The sequence below is a fragment of the Arachis duranensis genome, chromosome 5 (genome assembly GCF_000817695.3).
Source record: "Arachis duranensis cultivar V14167 chromosome 5, aradu.V14167.gnm2.J7QH, whole genome shotgun sequence".
In the NCBI taxonomy this organism is placed as follows: domain Eukaryota; kingdom Viridiplantae; phylum Streptophyta; class Magnoliopsida; order Fabales; family Fabaceae; genus Arachis; species Arachis duranensis.
The window spans coordinates 89,267,954-89,286,956 of NC_029776.3; the positions used below are offsets into that span (position 1 = coordinate 89,267,954).

Genomic DNA, 19,003 nt, shown 5'->3' on the forward strand with positions numbered 1-19,003 from the left:
TAATTTCTTCCACATCTTCCACATACAATATGTCTTCCATGAGGGTCTTCCAAAATGAATAATTTTGGGAATTCAATTTGACCATATTTGGTCCATGAGTATTTTCCTCCATTTGTTGGGCCAACTGTAGGGAGCTCTCAACCACCGGGGAGATTTCACTCAGAACCTTAAGGTGTCAAGTAAATGGGTCTCTCATCTTATAAACTCTTCACTCTTTCTTGCTTTCTTTGATGTGGGACTAACTTCAACACTCCTCACAGTTGCAACACTAACACTGAGCATATACGATATTTTTATGATACAAAATACATTTTAATTTTCTTTTACCTTTTATCAACACTTTTGATAAAAAATGAAATAAAATAAAATGTACACAAAAATATTATATATAATGTTTTTCGTTTGATTTTTTTTCCTTGTAAAAATAAAAATGCTCATATACATTAGAAAGAGAGGGTAGGCAACAAACTTAAGGAAATAAATATTATAAATAAAATGTCTACAATAAATAACACAAGTTGCTACTAATATAAAACTCTTAGAAAACTTGCATGTCCATAATATAAGAAAGGAAGAGAATTCCATAGGTGAGCTTCTGCTATATTTTATATATATTGTGCTAGCTTGTTGCGACTTTTGCACTTTTCCATGGCTCTTGGTGCTGCATGAATTAGATTTAGAAAAGCATATCAACAAAGATGAGTACAATAACTTATTCATAAGCATAAAAAAGATGCTAGATATCCAAATTATAAGCCGGAATCATAGAATAGGCAATGGAGTTCAACAAATTGTGACCATGTTCAAAGAAATGAGAAATAATAATAATTTTATTTACTCTTTAATTCTTATAATTTTATTAAATTTATAATTAAATTTTTATATATTTTTTAAATTGAATCTTTATGTTGTTTTTTAAATTTATAATTAAGTCATTTCATACTAAAAACGTTAAAATTAAGAGAAAATTTTGCTTCTTTTTTTTGAGAGATGCTAAAATAACACTTCCTTCTCTTCTATTTATAAAATATACACTTTCATCCCTTATTATTTTTAAAAAACTTCATCTTTAATTCATTTTAAATCTTTTGTGTTAACTAACGTTAATTTTATCTATCTTTCAAGAATAAATTATTTTTTATAAAAGTATTCTTTAGCAAAAATAATATTTTTTTTAATTAAATTGTCTGTTGAAATACCTTTTAACAATTATTTTTCTATTGATTAGATTTTATTTTTATCAAAATATTTTTTAAAAATTTTAGAAAAATCTAAAAAGAAAGTCATATAGAGAAGGAAAAGCATGATCCTCCAAGGACAACCTTAAAAAATAAGGATGACTCACTTGTGTTTTTAGAAAAAATAATTTAATTAATAAAAAAATAATTTATGTTAAAAAAATAATTTAATTATTAATTTAAAAAAAGATTTTAGTAAAAATATAATTTAATTAGTAAAAAATAATTTGTTAAAAAGTATTTTGGTAAACAAAATTTAATCAAAAAAAAATTTTTGTTAAAGGATATTTTTATAAAAAATATTTTTTTTGAAAAATGAGTAAAATTTACGTTAGTCAACACAAAAAATTTAAAATAAATCAAAGGTGAGATTTTTTAAAAGTTATAAGAGAGAAGAGTGTATATTTTACAAATAGAGAGAAGAAAAATGTCATTTTAATATCTCTCAGAAGAGAGAAGTAGAATTTTTTCTAAAATTAATGGAATATTTTCCAAAAAATATGTGAACAAACATCTAATTAGATTCTTAATTATGAATATCTTCAATTTGAACTTAATTGCAAGTTAGGTAAAATTACAGAAATAAAAAAATAATTAAACCATAATAATATTACAAGTCCTACATACCTAGTCCAATAGCTTCCGAACTCTTCATTATCCTCAGTCTCTTGCAAGAATTAGTGAACATCCTAAAACAACAACAATTACATAATTTCAAAATTGAAAATAATCCCTTTCTTTGAAAACTTCTGGCTATAAATTAACCATAACTAGCAGCACTATGCTTGTTAATAATCAAATTAAAAAAAATAAAAGAAAATTATATGAGCTTACTCCCATGGAACATCACCAACTAGCATCCAATCACCATCCTTGTCTTCATAGGTGAGAACATATTCTGAACCATGAAGCAGATCCATCAACTTACTTTCACTCAACTTGTCTCTACTAGAAACTCCATGAGTACCACATTGACCTACACTTGTGAATGATATAATAATCTTAGCAAAATATGTAACATGATGAATATTCAAAGACTAAGAATCCTTCACTTTCTGACTATATCAACTTGTACAGTTTAGAGAAGCCGAATACCTAAACTTTGATCGAATGAGAGAAATGGTTTTATGGGAGTCAAATAAGTAAATTTAAACAATTGGATTGTACATGAATGGTAAAGATTAAATAAAAATGCTATTCGTACACCAAAATTAGCTACTAAAATCAGCCATCAATATATTTGTGTATAAATATATGTGTGATTTAATTTATTTTCAATGTATATTTATATTCCAATATGTATTTTTTTTTGTTGCCCACGGTATCTCCCAACCCGACAAGTCAAGGATTAATCCGTCGCGGATCGGAGCTCCATTTAAGGGTCTGCCGCTGGCCAATGGGTTGCTGCATGCACAAGGTGGAATTCGAACCCCCAGCACTTATTTAAGCGGACGAGTGAGTTGACCACTCGACCAACCCAAGTTGGTTTTCCAACATGTATTTTATATTGGTAGCTGACTTTAATGGCTGATTTCACGCGTAAAATAATCCAAGATTAAAAGATAGAGTCGCGCGATTCTTTTAAGTTGTTACTTGATAATATAACAACTTTTAATCTCGACCATTCATTTATAGCTATACAATCTATATTTACGCTTTTTAGAGTTATACAAAGACAGAAATTTATGTGTAATTGTCTTTATCATTTTGTTAGATAATTTATGAAAGACAAATTGTACAAAGACATAACTTTTAATATGTTTGATTAAATTATAATATTTTTAATTATTAATTTTTTATGAAAGACAAATTACATGTAAATTTTCATTTATATAAAACCACTAATGTCATGTCACCACTGGATACATCTCCTCATGCTGAAATCCTTATTATGTTTCTCTCCACAAAATCAAATCAAATCAAATGAAGAGAATAAATTTGGCATCACAGAAGAATATTCTTTTAGCCTAATGAAACCAAAAGAAGACAACTGAAATTTGCAAGTTAAAGAAAAGAGAAACCAAACTCACTGATTGTAAAGCAAGTAAACATGTTGTTGAGGGCTGAAGAGAGATCCCTATAAGAATCAAAGTTTTTGAGATCAACTTTCCTCAAGAATGGAGCACCATCCTTGCTGACTTTGACATAAAGGCAATTACCAGAGTTGGCTTCTGATGCATCAACTTCATCATTCATCAAAGAAGTTGCCATTGAGTTCTTCCTGAATGAACGGATTGGTGGCCATCCCACTACCTGTTCTCTGTATACACACAAAAACATTAAATTGCTACAAAAGCATTCTCTCAATATGTTAGGCTTCATTTGTTTACAGCAGAGGACACTAAACATGAATAAAGACATTAAATAAATGTATTTTATATTTTTTTGACAGAAAAAATATAAAGACAAGACATAATTTATTTTTTATTTTTTTATTATTTTTATCTATTTTTTATAATTATATTTTTTATTATTATTTTTATCCTAAATTTTTCTAATAAAAAATAGAATAAATTAAATTTTTATAATTTATTCAACATTATATGTCTTCTCTTATTCTATTTTTAAAACTTATAATGCAACCTTAGGAATCACTGCTTAGTGTTTATATTATAACTTCAAAAACAAAACAAACTTAAATGATATACAGTGGGGTAAAAAATGAGAAGGAGTAAATATCCAAATTGGTTTTTAATAGATTTTAAATCAAAAGTTCAAAACACTTTGTTCTCAACAAATTTTATTGCTTTGGAAATCTGACAATTATTAGTGTGAGACAAATTAATCACTTAGGTTCTAAAAACTACAAATTAGTCCATCTTAGAACAAAGTCTTTGATCTAAAATTCTTGGGATCAATTTGTGTATTTATTAGTCAAACAAAAATTCACCATAGAAATTGGAGATCAGTTCCAAATCATATATAAAAGTAAATTTTAAGGGGCAACCAAAGAAGAATGATTAAGATGATGATGATGTGATGAGTGGAATAATCCTGAAAAATCAAGTTACATAGAATAGAGTTAACAAAGAGGTCATTGAGTCACTCACTATAGGAGCAAACATGATTTGATAAAACAAGAAGATTCTCTTTCCTACTAACTTTTTAGGTTTATTTTAATTTTTATCTTAAAAAATTACTTTTCCCTTTCTCTGAATTACCTACCTCATCTTAAAAATTACTCACTAACGTAAGCTTTTTCTATCCATCCAACCATTCAAAAAAAGTTACAGAACAGTAATAAGAATATGCACATGCAAAAAATCAAAAACCATAATCACTTTTTGCTTACAAGCAACAAAGGCATGGGGAAAAAAAGAAAAGAAAAATATTAAACGGATAAAGATAGTAGCATACTTTGCAGCAGTAGCAGAAGATATCTGAGGCTTGTGGTTCTGACTGAGTGGCTTTGTTGACTCTTTCATAACAGATGCTTGTTCTCTTTCTCTTGGAGGAGTGAACAAGTTACCATCTTTACCAATACCCATTTCTGATCCACCATTTCCAGAGAGATTCAACTTCCCAGAACACACACCATCATCTTCATCTTTTTCTGGTGACTCTGAACCTGGCAAGCCAAGTCTAAGTTCAGTGGCCTTAAGGTTCAAGAAGCTACCACTGGTTTTTGTTGTTTTTTGAGGGGTTTTTTCTGTGGTTTCCATTGAAGGAAGCTCAGGTAAGCCTACTACATAGTCTTGCTCTAATGGCACAGACATCAAACCTTTTTTTTTTTTTCAGATTAATTGTTACACTCTGTATTACACTGCAGTTAGTTTTTTGCACTCTCAGTTCTTGTTTCACAAAAATGGAAACAAGGGAAGGGAACAAGAAAGGGAGAGGAACAGAAGCTATAAACTTGAAGAATCAGAATTCGATAGTAGTGATAAGAAAATGAGAAGGGTTAAGTTGATGAAGAGAAGGTTCTCTTTGAGTTGTGCGTGTTTTTCTGTTTCTTATATAGTACGTTTTTTTAGTTAAGACATAAATAAATAAATAAATGAGAGTAAAAACTAAAAATGTAATTAAGGTTGGAGCCTGGATTTGCATATTCTTAAATCCTCCTCTTAATTAATTTTCGTGGTGCAAGATAGTGACTTTTGAAATGCAAAATTAGGTGTTTTCTATTCCTTTACAAAAATAAAAATAGAAGCATAAAATATTTTTTTTTTTGTGTCTTTTTTATTTATGTTTTTCTACTATAATTATTAAACACAAGCTTAATTAATATACTGTTATAATGTCATAGCATTGTTAGTGTTAACTGTTAGTGGTGTGACAAGAAAGAAAAATAATAAAAGGATAATAGAAAGAAGAAAAAATTTGAGAATATTAGAACTTATTTATACTTATATATAAAGAAGATTTGTTAATATTGATTTTTTTGGTTAAAATTATTGATATTAAAAAATTTATTATTTTAATTAACCAATTTCATATTATTAATTAATATTTATAAATACATTATTCTTAATCTATACACACATTTTTTTTAAGAAATTAATAAATATATTAATATCTATAAATTCACTCTAGTAATAATAAAGGATAAGCAGTAATGTTTTGATTCCTAATATTTAGGATCAAAATCAAATCCGTCCCTAACTTTATTTTATTATTTGGTATTAATATTGTCTTTTTTACCATTTTACTCTTGACCTAATCTTTTATTCTTCATCTTCACTATCATATTTTTCTTCTCATTCTCGCTCACACACTTTCTTCTTCTCTGATCAATGGAGTTTCTTCGACAGTGGTCACATCGCTTTACGTCTTTGACCTCCATCCCAATATCTCTGACGCAACAAACAAAGAGAGTGAGTAAAAGCAACAATGGTGATGGTTCCAGATCTCCTTTTCCTCCCTTTTCATGTGGCAATTTCTAAGAGCAGCGACGCCGACGATTTCGGTGGCCGTGGTTGCGGTTTTGAGCTCTCTCTCTCTTCTTAAACTCTTTTTTTTTGTGACTCAATCAATGGTAGTGGCGGCAGATTTTCTCACCGTTACGGCCAACTCTTCCTTCTTTTTCTCCTCTCTCACTGAGTTCATTGTATCTTTTTTATTTTTTTGTTTTAATTTTTTTTCAAAAAAATATGAATCACTATAATGTTATTGAATTTTAAAAATTAGATTACAATGAATCATGTTGTTTGTACTATTCTAAAATTTAAATGTATGTTATTGATGATGAATTTTTTTTAATATGAATGTTATGCTATATTGTGTTGTTGTTGATAGAGTTACTGCATTTCTCTTGTCTCTTTGTTTTAAATTTTTTTTTTACTTTCAAAAAAATATGAATCACTATAATGGTGATGAGTTTGAGAATTAGATTGCAATGAGTGATGTTGATACTATTTTTAAATTTAAATGTTATGTTGTTGATGATAATTTTTTTTTAATTTAAATATTATGTTATGGTGTGTTGTTGTTGATGAATTGAAATTGATAGATGTAAAAAGAAAATTAGTTAATAGTTGATGAGAATAAGCGTAGTGGCAATAGTAGTGATAAATGATAAGGGTTAGAATAAAAAAATATATATATAAAGGTATTTTCATCTGAAAAATGTAAAAAAAAAATAACAATTTTAATATCAAATAAAATATTAAAAATAATTTGACTTTAATTATTAGAGACTAAAACAATATTTATCCTTAATAATAACCACAAGTACATGGACAAAAACTAGAAAATGGACCTGCTTTTTGTGCTTTATTCTTTTCCGGGGAGAAAAAAAAGGATTGCATGTATTTTTTCAGTTGTGTATAATAATTGTGTGAATCTATGTGTGGGCAGGCACTCCGACAAACCATAGAAAGTCCCTGGCATTCTTTACTCAGATTATTCTTTCTGGCAATGAATAGTATTTTTATTTTATTTATTTTTCATTTATGAGTATAATTCATCATACATGATAAAATCATTTTGACATCAGATGACATATTATTACATATTTTAATAATAATAAAATATTTTTTTGTTATTGATATAAATTTCAATTTTGGGAGAATGTTATTGTTACATATATAATTATTTATGTTATTTTTTTTATTAATTCAAGTTAAAAAAATAATTTTTTGACATAATATTAAAATTTTATGTCTGAAAATTATAAAATTCGATCTTTAATAAATCTTAAAAAAATAGCATAAAATTAATAAAAAAAGAAAAAGACATATATAAAAAATTAAATAAATTTAAAAAAAGTTTTTTTTAATATATTAAAAATATAACCATTCATATTTTTTTTAATTTAAATTTTTGGATGAAATAATTTTATGTCAGATATAAACTTGTTTATAATATATTAAGTTAGATTTAGTATATGAGTTGTAATATTCAATTATTTTCTTGTTTAGTATTTATTTTTGAAAGTGGTTAACTAATATATTTTGGAAGTGATTAATTTGTTTTTGTGTAAGTCTGAAATCAGTTGATTATTTTTTAGGGTAATTTATACAAATAAAATAATTGAAGAAAAACGTTACACAAATATAACAAAAATAATTGTATGTAATCCGCGACATCTTGTAGCGGAACTCATATGCATGTAATCCACTATACCCTCTCGTGGATTACGTTGAGAGCATACATAACATAAACTGCTATATCATGTAGCAGTTTATGACCAAATTTTTTGAAAGCATAATCCGCTACACCTTGTAGCAGATTATAAGGAGAGTGACTCATTACATAAATTGCGTGAGACTGTAGCGGAATTCATTTGAGAAAATTTGAAAAGAAAGTTAGAGAGAGAAAGTAGAGAGAAGGGAGAGAAAATTCTTGAGCATTGGAAGAATGGAGGATGAACGGCGGTTGTACTGGCTCGATGGCGTTGCTCACGTAGCCGAAACCATCAATGAAGATGTAAGTGTCTTTATTTTCTTTCAATATTTTAATAACTGTATATGTTATTCAATATTAAGGAATTAATTTATTAATTAGAAAGATAGGGACTTAGTTTAGCTTTTGGTTTGAAAATCAAAATTTGAAATTTAAGTTGTGGATGGTAAATTAGTAATTTTAAAATCCAAGTAGCTTAAGAATAGAAACATAAGCTATAATTTGGTGATATCATTGTTAGAAATTAAGCTGGTGTTCTTTATTTCTGAATTTGCAGCCAACCCGATGTATGTATAACGTCCGTAGGTAACAGAATATGCGGTTATATGATAGGATCATACCTTACTTGAAGAGGGTTGGGTTGTACCACCTGACTAGACTGAACGCGCATTGGTTCTGGTTAGAAAAACTTCTGGTCAGCGCATTTATCGAGAGGTGGCGGTTCGAGACCTATACTTTCTATATGCCATTCGGAGAGTGTACAATCACGTTCTAAGATATGGCATACCAGTTGAAGCTGTCCATGGATGACCAGACTGTTTTCGGATGCATGACTGACTTTCATCTGCACATCAAGAAAGCTAGACCTGCATAAAAGTAGTTCGAAGACTTATTTGGTGAGCTTCTATCACTGAATAAAAAAAAATTATACACAATCCACTTACATAATTTTATGAACGATTTAGAATATTACCGATTGATGCTTCCAAGAAGACCGTATGCATATTTGTTTATCTTAGATGGCATTAATATAAGATGTAGATGCGACAGAGGCGCACTGAGGCAGCGTTTGGACAAAAGATACACCAAGGCTGAAGAAAATGACCGCATCAACACTCTCTCAAAAAGCCAAATTCTCATGCTCACAAAATCACTTACGTACCATAAAGAAAATAAAGCATAACTTGACCAAAACTAAGAAATTGTTGCAGATATGAGATATTTCTTGGATTGACTGACATACACCACCAGAATCTAAAGGTAATTTACCGAAATACAACACAAATATTATTAATATTGTAAGTACAAGAAATATATAAAATTAGTTTTATATCAAAAAGAAATTCTAAAATTTATAAAATAAAAAATTTATTAATTTGACATCTTAAAATTCTAAATATGATGTAGTATTTTTTTTGTTTTATATTTTTTTACGTAATCTTTTTTAAAGTCTGTCCAATAATTAAAAACTCTCTATATAGCACCAAACAAATGCTTTAGTAAAACTTTCATGATGATAAACATAAGAATTAAAGTAGGAGATATACATAGTTAAATTGAGTGTACCTTATTGAAGGTGACATGAAACAGTAGTTTGGTCAACCAAACTTGCATTGTACACTAAAGAGGTAACTATGTGGTTGTATACTTGTATTTATAGTCAAAATTTTAGATTAGATAAAGAAAAATATAGCTATTGAACAAATGAGTGAGTAATACATTTTTTTAATAAAATATTGTAATTAATTATCATCAAAACTCTGAACAAGATAATCCCAAAAAAGAATTATCCCTAATTTTTATTCTACTCTTCAAAGAAAAATTATGATGGCCGAGTACCAAATCAGTTTTCAATTTTTATTTTATTAGACAAATTAAAGAATTAAAATATTTAACTAATTTTTCTAAAAATTAATTTAGAATATATATTATTCTGTTAAGGCCACTTAACTATAATTTAATTCAAAAATATTATCTTGTATATATTTATGTGTTGCGTGGCCATTCGTGGGTTCAATGTGCTGGATAATAAGAATATAAGATAAGTCTCAACTTTTAAATCTCCCACTTACGAGAATTATAATATTTTTTCCTCATGATGATTATTGATAGGGACTATCACCAAAGTCGATTATTTCATGGACCAATTTGATTCGAATTTGGATCCTTTAAAGTTTGAATTTTACTTTAAAAAAAATATAATTTTTATTCATTAATTTTATAGGTGAGATTATAAATAAATATAAAAAAATTATTTAAAAATAAAAAATTATATTTTATTCTCTAAAGTAAAATTTAAATTTTAAAAAATCTAAATCCACTTGATTTTATATACAGAAGCCTTTTACGTATTTTTGTGGTGCCAAAGGTTTTTTTTATGTTCACTTTCTTTATTAATAAAAAATATGTATTTTCTATGTAGTATCTATATGTTCCTGCAAAAATTTATCGTCAATATAGATAAATAATAAAATATTATAGCTTGTGATATATAGCATTATGAATTGATGCGGTTCCATACACATTATTGATTTTTATTTGTTATTTTTTTTTTTCAATAGATCGGATATTCTAGAATATTGTGCGAATAAAATATTATTATCAGCGTTTACATGAATAGAATAAAGTTTACACTCAGAGATGACTAGACACACGATCATTCAGCATACAACAAACATATATTTTCTAGACACATTATATTATAATATTATCATTTTTTTTTAACCGAATATAACACAAAGAAAAAAATTTTAAAAAAATAATATTTTTTTTAATAATAATGTATAAATTATTAGGAGGTAATAACTATTTTATATACACCTACTTGTTTAAAGTAGCAGTCTTAGTCATTAAATCAGCTGCTTTGTTTGTTGTGCACTTGATGAGCACTAAAATAGCTGTCCAATTGTTCCGGAGTATCTCTTTGATTTTGTCAAACAGATCAGAGTCATTCCTAATCATGCTGATTGTGTCTCGCGAAACAAAAAGAAACGCATCAAGATTATCAGTTTCACATATGACCTATTTGCACTCGCAATTCCAAGCCATAATAAGCCCTCTCCAAATAACATGAAGCTCAAAATAAAAAACACTAGAAAGAGATATACTGGCAAAACAACATTTTATCCAACTTCTCATACTGTCTCTAATAATACACCCAAAGCCAACTAATTGCTCATTTTCAAAAACGCTTGCATCGCAGTTCACTTTATAGACATTCATGGAGGTGGTTTCCAGTTATATTGCAAGGAGGAAGGAATAATATATTTTTGGGTGGTAACAACACTGAAGAAATCTCGAGCAGCATGTTTAACCAAGTGAACAATTTTTTCCTTATTCCATGGATCATCTTGATGGAAGATGTCATTATTCATATCCCTCCAAATCCACCAAAAGGCCGCTGCAAAGAGGAACTCATTTTTTATTGAGGTTATAACGAATTCAAGACACAAAATCCAAACTAGAATCCACAGCTGTCATTCCCAAGTTTAAACTAATCCAAATCTGATAAGCTTTTTGGCAAATCATAAACCAGTGGTTAATATCCTCTAGAGCAAGATAACATCTCTGACAAAAATTAGACGTAGCAAGACCTTTTTGAAATCGATAACTAGCTGTGAAAATTCTGTTGTTGAGGCAAAACTAGAGCAGGCACTTTATCTTCTTTGGTATTCTCAAATGCCAAAGCCAAAGCCAATTTTCATTATCACTCTAGTCAAATTTCTTCTTCAATAGCCATTCATACCCGCTTTTAGTCGAATAAGTGAGAGTATTTGAGTTTGTCCAAAACTAACTTATTTTTATCTCCTGCCTGCTTGATAGAATCAAAGAGCATCAAATCAAGTTTAACTTCTTCCGAATTCATCGTATAAAGAATATCCCACCGCCAATGTCCATGGTGCCAGACATCTTCTAGCTTCAAGCGAGAATCATAAATGTGCACAAAAGGAACCAAAAGAGCTAGTGTTCCACATGGTCGCCAAGCATGATACCAAAAGGGTTGAGACATCCTTCCTGTACACCAATCAAAACCATCACGAAGCTTTTCTATTGTCTTATAAATCGCTCGCCAAGTGCTCGAAACATTATTAGAAAAATTGGGTGAAAAGCAAGAACTCCCAAATAAATATTTTGCAAATATAATTCTTACCCAAAACTTATCTTTATTATGCAGTAATTGCCAAACAAACTTTCCTAATAAAGCAAAATTTACACATTGAGTATCTCTAATTCCCTAGCCTTTATATTTTTTTTTGAGTGACAACTTTACTTCACTTAACCAAATTTAAACAACGCTCCCCCACCTTTTCCTTCCACAAGAATTGTCTAAGCACAGAATCAATCTTTTGACAAATCGAAGTAGGAAAAAAAGTCACTTGCATCTGATAAATAAAAAAAGAAGAAGCAACAGATTTAATTAAGCAAAGTCTACCTACTCTGTTAAGGAGCCGACCTTTCCAACTAACCAGCCTATTCTTGATCTTTTCTAAAGAGTCCGAAAAAATAGACCTAATAGCTCGAGGATGATTAAGGTTCACCCCCAAGTATTTGTCTAAGTCACTAGTAAAAGGAATATGAGAAACACCATACAACATTTCCTTCCTTCTATTAGAGATATTTCTAGAACAAATAGTTTTAGATTTTTCAATGTTAACCTTAATACCTGAAACTTTGTAGAACAACTCCAAAGTGTGTACAACATTCTGAACTTAATTTTTATTCGCTTTACAAAAAAGGAGGAGGTCATTACAAACATCAAGTGAGAAACTCTAGGTCTCCCTTTAGAAATAGCCACACCATCCTAAATACCCTCGTCAACTTGTTTGGAAATGAAGCACGTCAATCTCTCCATGCACAAAATAAATAAATAAGGAGAAATTGGATCTCCTTGCCTGAGCCGTCTGCGAGGTTGGAAGTTGTCCAATCTATTTCCATTCCAAAGGATGAAAAGATTTGAGACTTGAATACAATTCATTACAAGTCAAATAATTAGAGAAGGAAAGCCAAAAGATTCAAGAGTGTGGTCAAGAAAATTCCAATCAACTCTATCATAAGTCTTTTCTAGATCTATCTTAAAAGGCATGGCTCCTTTTCTAGACTTTGTTCGCTTAAAAAATGAATAACTTCTTGGGCGATAATAATATTATCAGGCGCTCCTCTACCATCAATAAACCCTCCCTGAGTTGGGCTAGCAATCTCATCTAAAAATGGTCGTAATCTATTAACTAGCACTTTAGTCACTGGCTTATAAATTATATTACAAAGGCTTATTGGCTGAAAATCCTTCAATCTAGTTGGAGGGTCGCACTTAGGGATAAGAACAATCAAAGTTTTCAACAAAGAATGGCTTAACGTCTCCACTAAGAATGCTTTTTGAACAGTATGCCACACCTCATGATCCACCCCATTCCAATATTTCTTGAAGAAAAAAATTTGAAAACCATCCAGCCCAGGAGCTTTGAACGAGCTCATATTATCCAGAGCTTCTTTAACTTCCAACATTGTTATTAATTTAGACAAATTATCACAAGCATATTGGCTAAAAGACGGCATAGAAATTTCTCTCATGCAATTAACCTCAACAGGCTCAATAGAAGAAAAAATATTTTTGAAGGAATGAACAACTTCTCTCTACAAAATTTTCAAATCATCATACCAGGACCCATCACTGACCAGCAACCCATGAACCTTGTTAGATTTTCTTCTAAGGATGGTTTGCATATGGTAAGAGCTAGTATTTCTATCACCATACTGAATCCATTGATCTCTTGACTTCTGGTACTAAAGCAATTCTTCCTGGGCCAACACTAGATTATACTCAGCTCTCAATTCTTCCTCTTTGTGCTTCAAAATCGGATCATCGTTAGCTTTCATTTTCCGTTGAACACAATTCAAATAAGCCTCCAATTCCCTCTTTTTAATAAAAATATTGTCGAAGACTGTAGAGTTGAATTCCAACGAAGCTTCTTGAACCCCCAGCAATTTCTTATGGATGTCAAAGTCTGTAATATGCCAAGATTTCTGAATAAGTAGGGAATAATATAAAAGGCTGGTTTCTTTCTTGATAGGAAATCCTTGACATCGGATAAGTAGGGAACAATGATCAGAGTGAGAACGGCTGAGAACTTCAACAAAAGCTTTTCAAAAAAGAAGGCGCCATTCTATAGTACAACAAGCTCTATCCAATCCCTTTGTAATTTTTTTGTTTTCTTGAATTTTACGGAACCAAATAAATCGTCTTCTAGAGGTTGTCAGATCAAAAAGACCACAAGAATCTAGAGTACTTGCAAAGATGCTACTGCAATTCGAATAGAAATTATCCTCCTTCACCTCATGAACACTCAAAATATCATTAAAATTTTCTACCACGACCCACGGATTTTGAATGCACAAATCAATATCAAGCAGATGACTTCATAATTCTACTCTATTAGTGGCTAGAGGAATGCTATAAACTGCACTGCAGATCCATCTTCTCCCACTACCATCAATTTCTAAAGTTACACATTGATTTATAGCAAAAAAATTTTACAAAAAAATTTTAAATTAGCAGAGAGAAATCGAATTCCTCCCTTTTGTCCAATAGCATCTACAATCCCTACAGGATAATAGCCTAATCTCCTCCAAAATTCTTTCTTAGTTTCAAACCCGATATGAGTTTCCACCAAAATAAAAAGAGGTAATTAAAATTGTCATACCAACTCCTTACAGTACACCCGAGACATCTTATTTGACGTCCCTTACATTTCAACTAATAATATTTAAATGGTCGCAATCCATAAAAATAAATTAAATAATTAGAATGTTTAATCATCCTACCTCACGTTGATGGACTCTTGTCTCCAAGTGGCTTTTCTTGAACTTGCGCTGCAAAATCATCATTCTTCTGTTGAGGATGGTTTTTTAAATTTGTTGTTGTACTAGCTTTATCAAATTCTTTTTGTACTCGATAATTCATTGACAATGTTTCAGTAGGTGAACTTTAAAGTGAAATAAGATACTGCCTTTTATACCATATTTTAAAAAAAGGAGTACTATAATTCTTGAAAGCTATTGAGTTATTCCCAAAAAGCCAAGTATGAATAGAGGATCCTTCTTTTGTTTAGGTCTCATCCTTTACATTTGGTAAAGACTTCACCTTTACATTTGGTAAAGGTCTCGTATGCATGTTATTAGGCCAAAAAATTTTTTTTTACTATTATTTGATTAACATACATATTATTAATTTACAATATTATTAGTTTTATTGTTACTGAAAAAAAAAGTAAATATTTATATAATTAAGATGACTAAAATAATAATTAATAAATTACGTCTTTGGTTGTTGTGTTTGCGGTGCCTACCAACGACTATCGTTGACTATCCAATTCAATGGTGACATGTAGAATACGAGTTATTGTGGCTAAATTTTCTCTAGCAGATTAATGAGGATTAAATTTTCCTCTTACACTACAGTAATAATATTGTTAATAAGTGATATTTTGAGATTAAAAATGTCAATTCGAGTAGTGATTGTATTGACATTTAAGGTTGGTCATGGATGTCAGAAAGGGGAGAAATGTGCAGAAGATGTTGGAGAAAATGTAGTCAATGTGTGGTGGTTAAGAAGATGTTGGAGAAAATGTAGTCAATGTGTGGTGGTTAAGAGTGTATTGTTTGCTTATTATTGGTATTTATGGGCGAATGTCGAACCAAAATGTGAGGTTAATGGGATGATTATTGGCGATATATGGGAAGAAGGTGAGATTTGTGCTCGTGTGAATGGCGCTACATAGTATCGTGTGTGATATGACCGTACTGTTGGAGTTATGCTAGTTTATTTCAAAATCTGAAGCAAATGAAACTTAACATTGCAGGTACTCATAGTTGCTGGTTTTTTTTTATTTGGTGACTCCATAGTTGCTGGTTTGAAAGTGTACGAAGGAGAGGTTGAAAAAGAGTTTTTTTATTATTATTTATCTTTTGAAAAATTGTCATGAGGTTTTGTTGTTGCAAATCTTGCGACGGCAAATGCGTTTTGCTGGTGGTACTCCTGGAGCAGCTGAATGAAATTTGGGAATAATAACATAATATATATATATATTGTGTATGTGGATGTGGTGTGTGTGAATGTGATTAATACTAAAGACTGCGAATTATCCAATTCATGGACAAAAAAAAAATATAGTTGTTTTGGTGATAAAATAAAAATGTCAACATATATTTACCGTGTCTGATTAAAAATTTCACCTTGATTAACAATGTCTAAGATAAAATCAAACCACTTCTTTCTTTTCAGGTGTAGTACATTAATTGGTGGAATGTTTGTTGCCATTGTAGCCACACAACACTTATAACCGCCATAAAAGGCACCTAAATTAATAATGTAATCTTTAGGATGGTTGACATTTTTTTTACTGGTCTGGACATTTTCTTTCCGGTTGTTGATTTATTTCTCAAAATTTTTTCTTTTGAAAGTGGCTTCCGAAATGAAAGGTGAGATCAAGTGAATGAAAGTCAACAATCCCACACAAATTTGAAAGACACGAATTTTCCGTGCAATTCAGACTATTCAATTTTTCTCATCTCAAATTGGATTTATTCGATTTTTGTTAAACTAGCTACCACTACTCCATCCCATACCAAATCCCCTCTTTGCCTAATATTCTTGCTAATTACACATTCAGTAACCATATCATAGTTAATTTCCATTAATTAAAAGTTAAAAAAGATTAAATTAAATAAAAATAAAATTATATAGCTACCAAACATGTGAAAATGACTGTCATAAGCAATAACCAAAGCAAAGAGTTTTTGTGGTAGTAAGGCAGCATAATATAATAGGAGATATCATCAACGATTTGATTGAACATCAAGTGGGGTCCCAACCTCTCCTCTTTAAACTTTTTTAGTTACAACTCAATGGATTCTATCATTCTTCTCTATGAATATTGCCACACTATCTATCTGCACTTTCATACATCTTTCATCACACAAAATTATTCGGACCCACCATTATTTTTCAGTTGCTTCCACAAGATTCTCCCCTACCTCTTATTTAACTCAATAAATATTCAAATTAACTTCCAAAGTTCTTTAAATTGTATCCTTTAATTTCTATTTTTTTATTATTTTAGTAGTTCTCAAAATGAATTGATTTCTACACACAATTTCTCTAAAAACCTAAATAACCGTCGCTAAATTCTAAAAAAAAAATCTCTATTTGTCGTTAGTTTTATATAGGTATATTTATAAGAAAAAATCATTTCTTTTGTAATGATATTTTTTGGATCTGATTTGTCACGTAACAAAATTTGTTAAATAATTATTTATCTATAAAAAATTATTAAAAGTGATAAGGACACTAATTTGTTACATAAAAATAATTTTTTTAAATTTTAAAAGTATTAAAAATCAAAATTGGTTTTTAATTAACAGATATTCATGAACACAACTTTTTTTTTCAGTTACCAACTTATTATTACCATGCATTCATGCAAGCTGCGAAAAATATAATGGTAATACCGCAGCTCAATAAGGCTGAGGTACGTAGAGGGAATCATCTTTATTTCCAAGGTCATTCAGATATCATATCACACCCTTACTTTTCATTTGTTTTTTATTTTTTTATTTTTTTTCAGTTGCTGAGTTAGAAATCATATCGTATATGCATAATGATATATAATGATATTAAAACATATATATTTATATATACCGTGGAAGGTGTTTTTCAATGATGTTAAATTTTGATAATTTTTTTTTACATGAAAATTACGGATCTGAGGTTTTAAAATAAATTTTTAAATATACAAATTTGATCTTTAAATTTGTATTTTAGTAGTAAATTTTTTTTACATATACAAATCAAACTCTTCGATTTATTTTACAATAAAAAATATTTATGTTAATATTTTATACACTATGAAATCTGATCCTTATATTTTTTTAAAAAATTTTATTATTCTTTAAATCTGAAAATTCAATTTATTATTTAAATTTTTTAAAAAAATTAAACTCATTCAAAGGAAAATAAACTAATTCACTATTACACTGAATTATACATTATCTTCTTCTATTTTTTAAAAAAATTATCAGCTATATATAGAATTGGAGTTGAAACAAACGTGTTCCATTCTAAACAAAGGAAGATTATTATTGGGATTGCTATAGAGTAGTCTCAAAATTTTTCGGTGCAAACCCAATTAAACTAATTAAGCTGGCCACTATGATAAATTATATCATTATTTTGTTTGAATTTGATTTTAATTAAAGTGACTCTTATTTTAATTTATATCTTAATTCTCTAGGTAGTTTCTATACTCGGATTATATATTTAATGTCTATAAATATAAAAAAATTTAGCCTATTAACTTAAATATTACCTAGTATCAGAGCCTTTTATTGGAAAAAGAAGAGGGTCTTATCAAACGTATATTCACAATCTAAGGGCATGTGTGTTCAAGATCCTAATATCTAGATAGATAGATAGATAGATAGCGCATGCATATCTGTAGTGGGATATGCTACATGCGAAAAAGCATGCTATGTATTTAATTTTAATGCATATTCTAACTTGCATTTGCAACCATTAGAGTAATTTCAATGGAACGACGTATGATTTTTTATTTCTACCGTAATTAAAATAACTTAAAATTAAAATTTATATTGAATATTATTTTTAAAATATATTGGTAATAATAAAAAAAAGTGATTTTTTCTATACCCAATTAATTTGAGAGTATTATATACTCTTCTTACATAATACATTTAAGTTTGGTTAAATCAAACCACCATATGTGGTAAACCTTAAATAAATTATTTAAAAAAAAATTAGAATTGAACCGTTGTATATATTGCTGGAAAAAGAGGGAAGAACATAAAATCCTAATTCTTTCATCTAATTTCGTTTTTTTCTCATTTCTATATTAAAAAAATTCATTTTCGTCTTCTATGTTTTTATTTAAGAAAAAAAAGAGAATAATAAAAAAACGATCGATTGTTCTGGGTTCCAACAACAAAATCGGCAACTTTGAATTGAAGAACAGTAAAAAGAATGATAGATTGTTCTGGATTACAGCAACAAGATCGATGACTTTCGAAAATTAGAAGGAGGAAAAAGAAGGTATATCCTGAGAGTGAAGGAGAGGGAAGAAAACTAAAACGAATTTTTTCTGTGAATATAGAAAAGAGAGAAAACGAAATTAGATGAAAAAGATTAGGAT

The 19,003-nt window shown here is 29.1% G+C and overlaps 1 protein-coding gene across 1 annotated transcript; it reads right to left on the reverse strand.

Moving 5' to 3' along the window:
• Positions 1 to 444: 444 nt before the first annotated feature.
• Positions 445 to 5,170, reverse strand: LOC107490233 (auxin-responsive protein IAA27). The gene is made up of 5 exons (XM_016110998.3): positions 4,596 to 5,170; positions 3,269 to 3,498; positions 2,073 to 2,214; positions 1,866 to 1,927; positions 445 to 661 (listed from the first exon to the last, which is right to left on the reverse strand). The coding sequence occupies exons 1-5, from the start codon at positions 4,952 to 4,954 to the stop codon at positions 606 to 608; spliced, it is 849 nt and encodes a 282-aa protein (XP_015966484.1). The 5' UTR covers positions 4,955 to 5,170; the 3' UTR covers positions 445 to 605.
• Positions 5,171 to 19,003: the final 13,833 nt, after the last annotated feature.

What these genes read in the sequence shown, in the direction of transcription:
- LOC107490233 (XM_016110998.3), bottom strand. Translation starts at nt 4,954, where the DNA reads ATGTCTGTGCCATTAGAGCAAGACTATGTAGTAGGCTTACCTGAGCTT. An exon ending in TCTTCTGCTACTGCTGCAAA is followed by an intron (nt 3,499 to 4,595) that starts GTATGCTACTAT and finishes GTGTGTATACAG; the next exon opens with AGAACAGGTAGTGGGATGGC. An exon ending in GTTTACTTGCTTTACAATCA is followed by an intron (nt 2,215 to 3,268) that starts GTGAGTTTGGTT and finishes TCACAAGTGTAG; the next exon opens with GTCAATGTGGTACTCATGGA.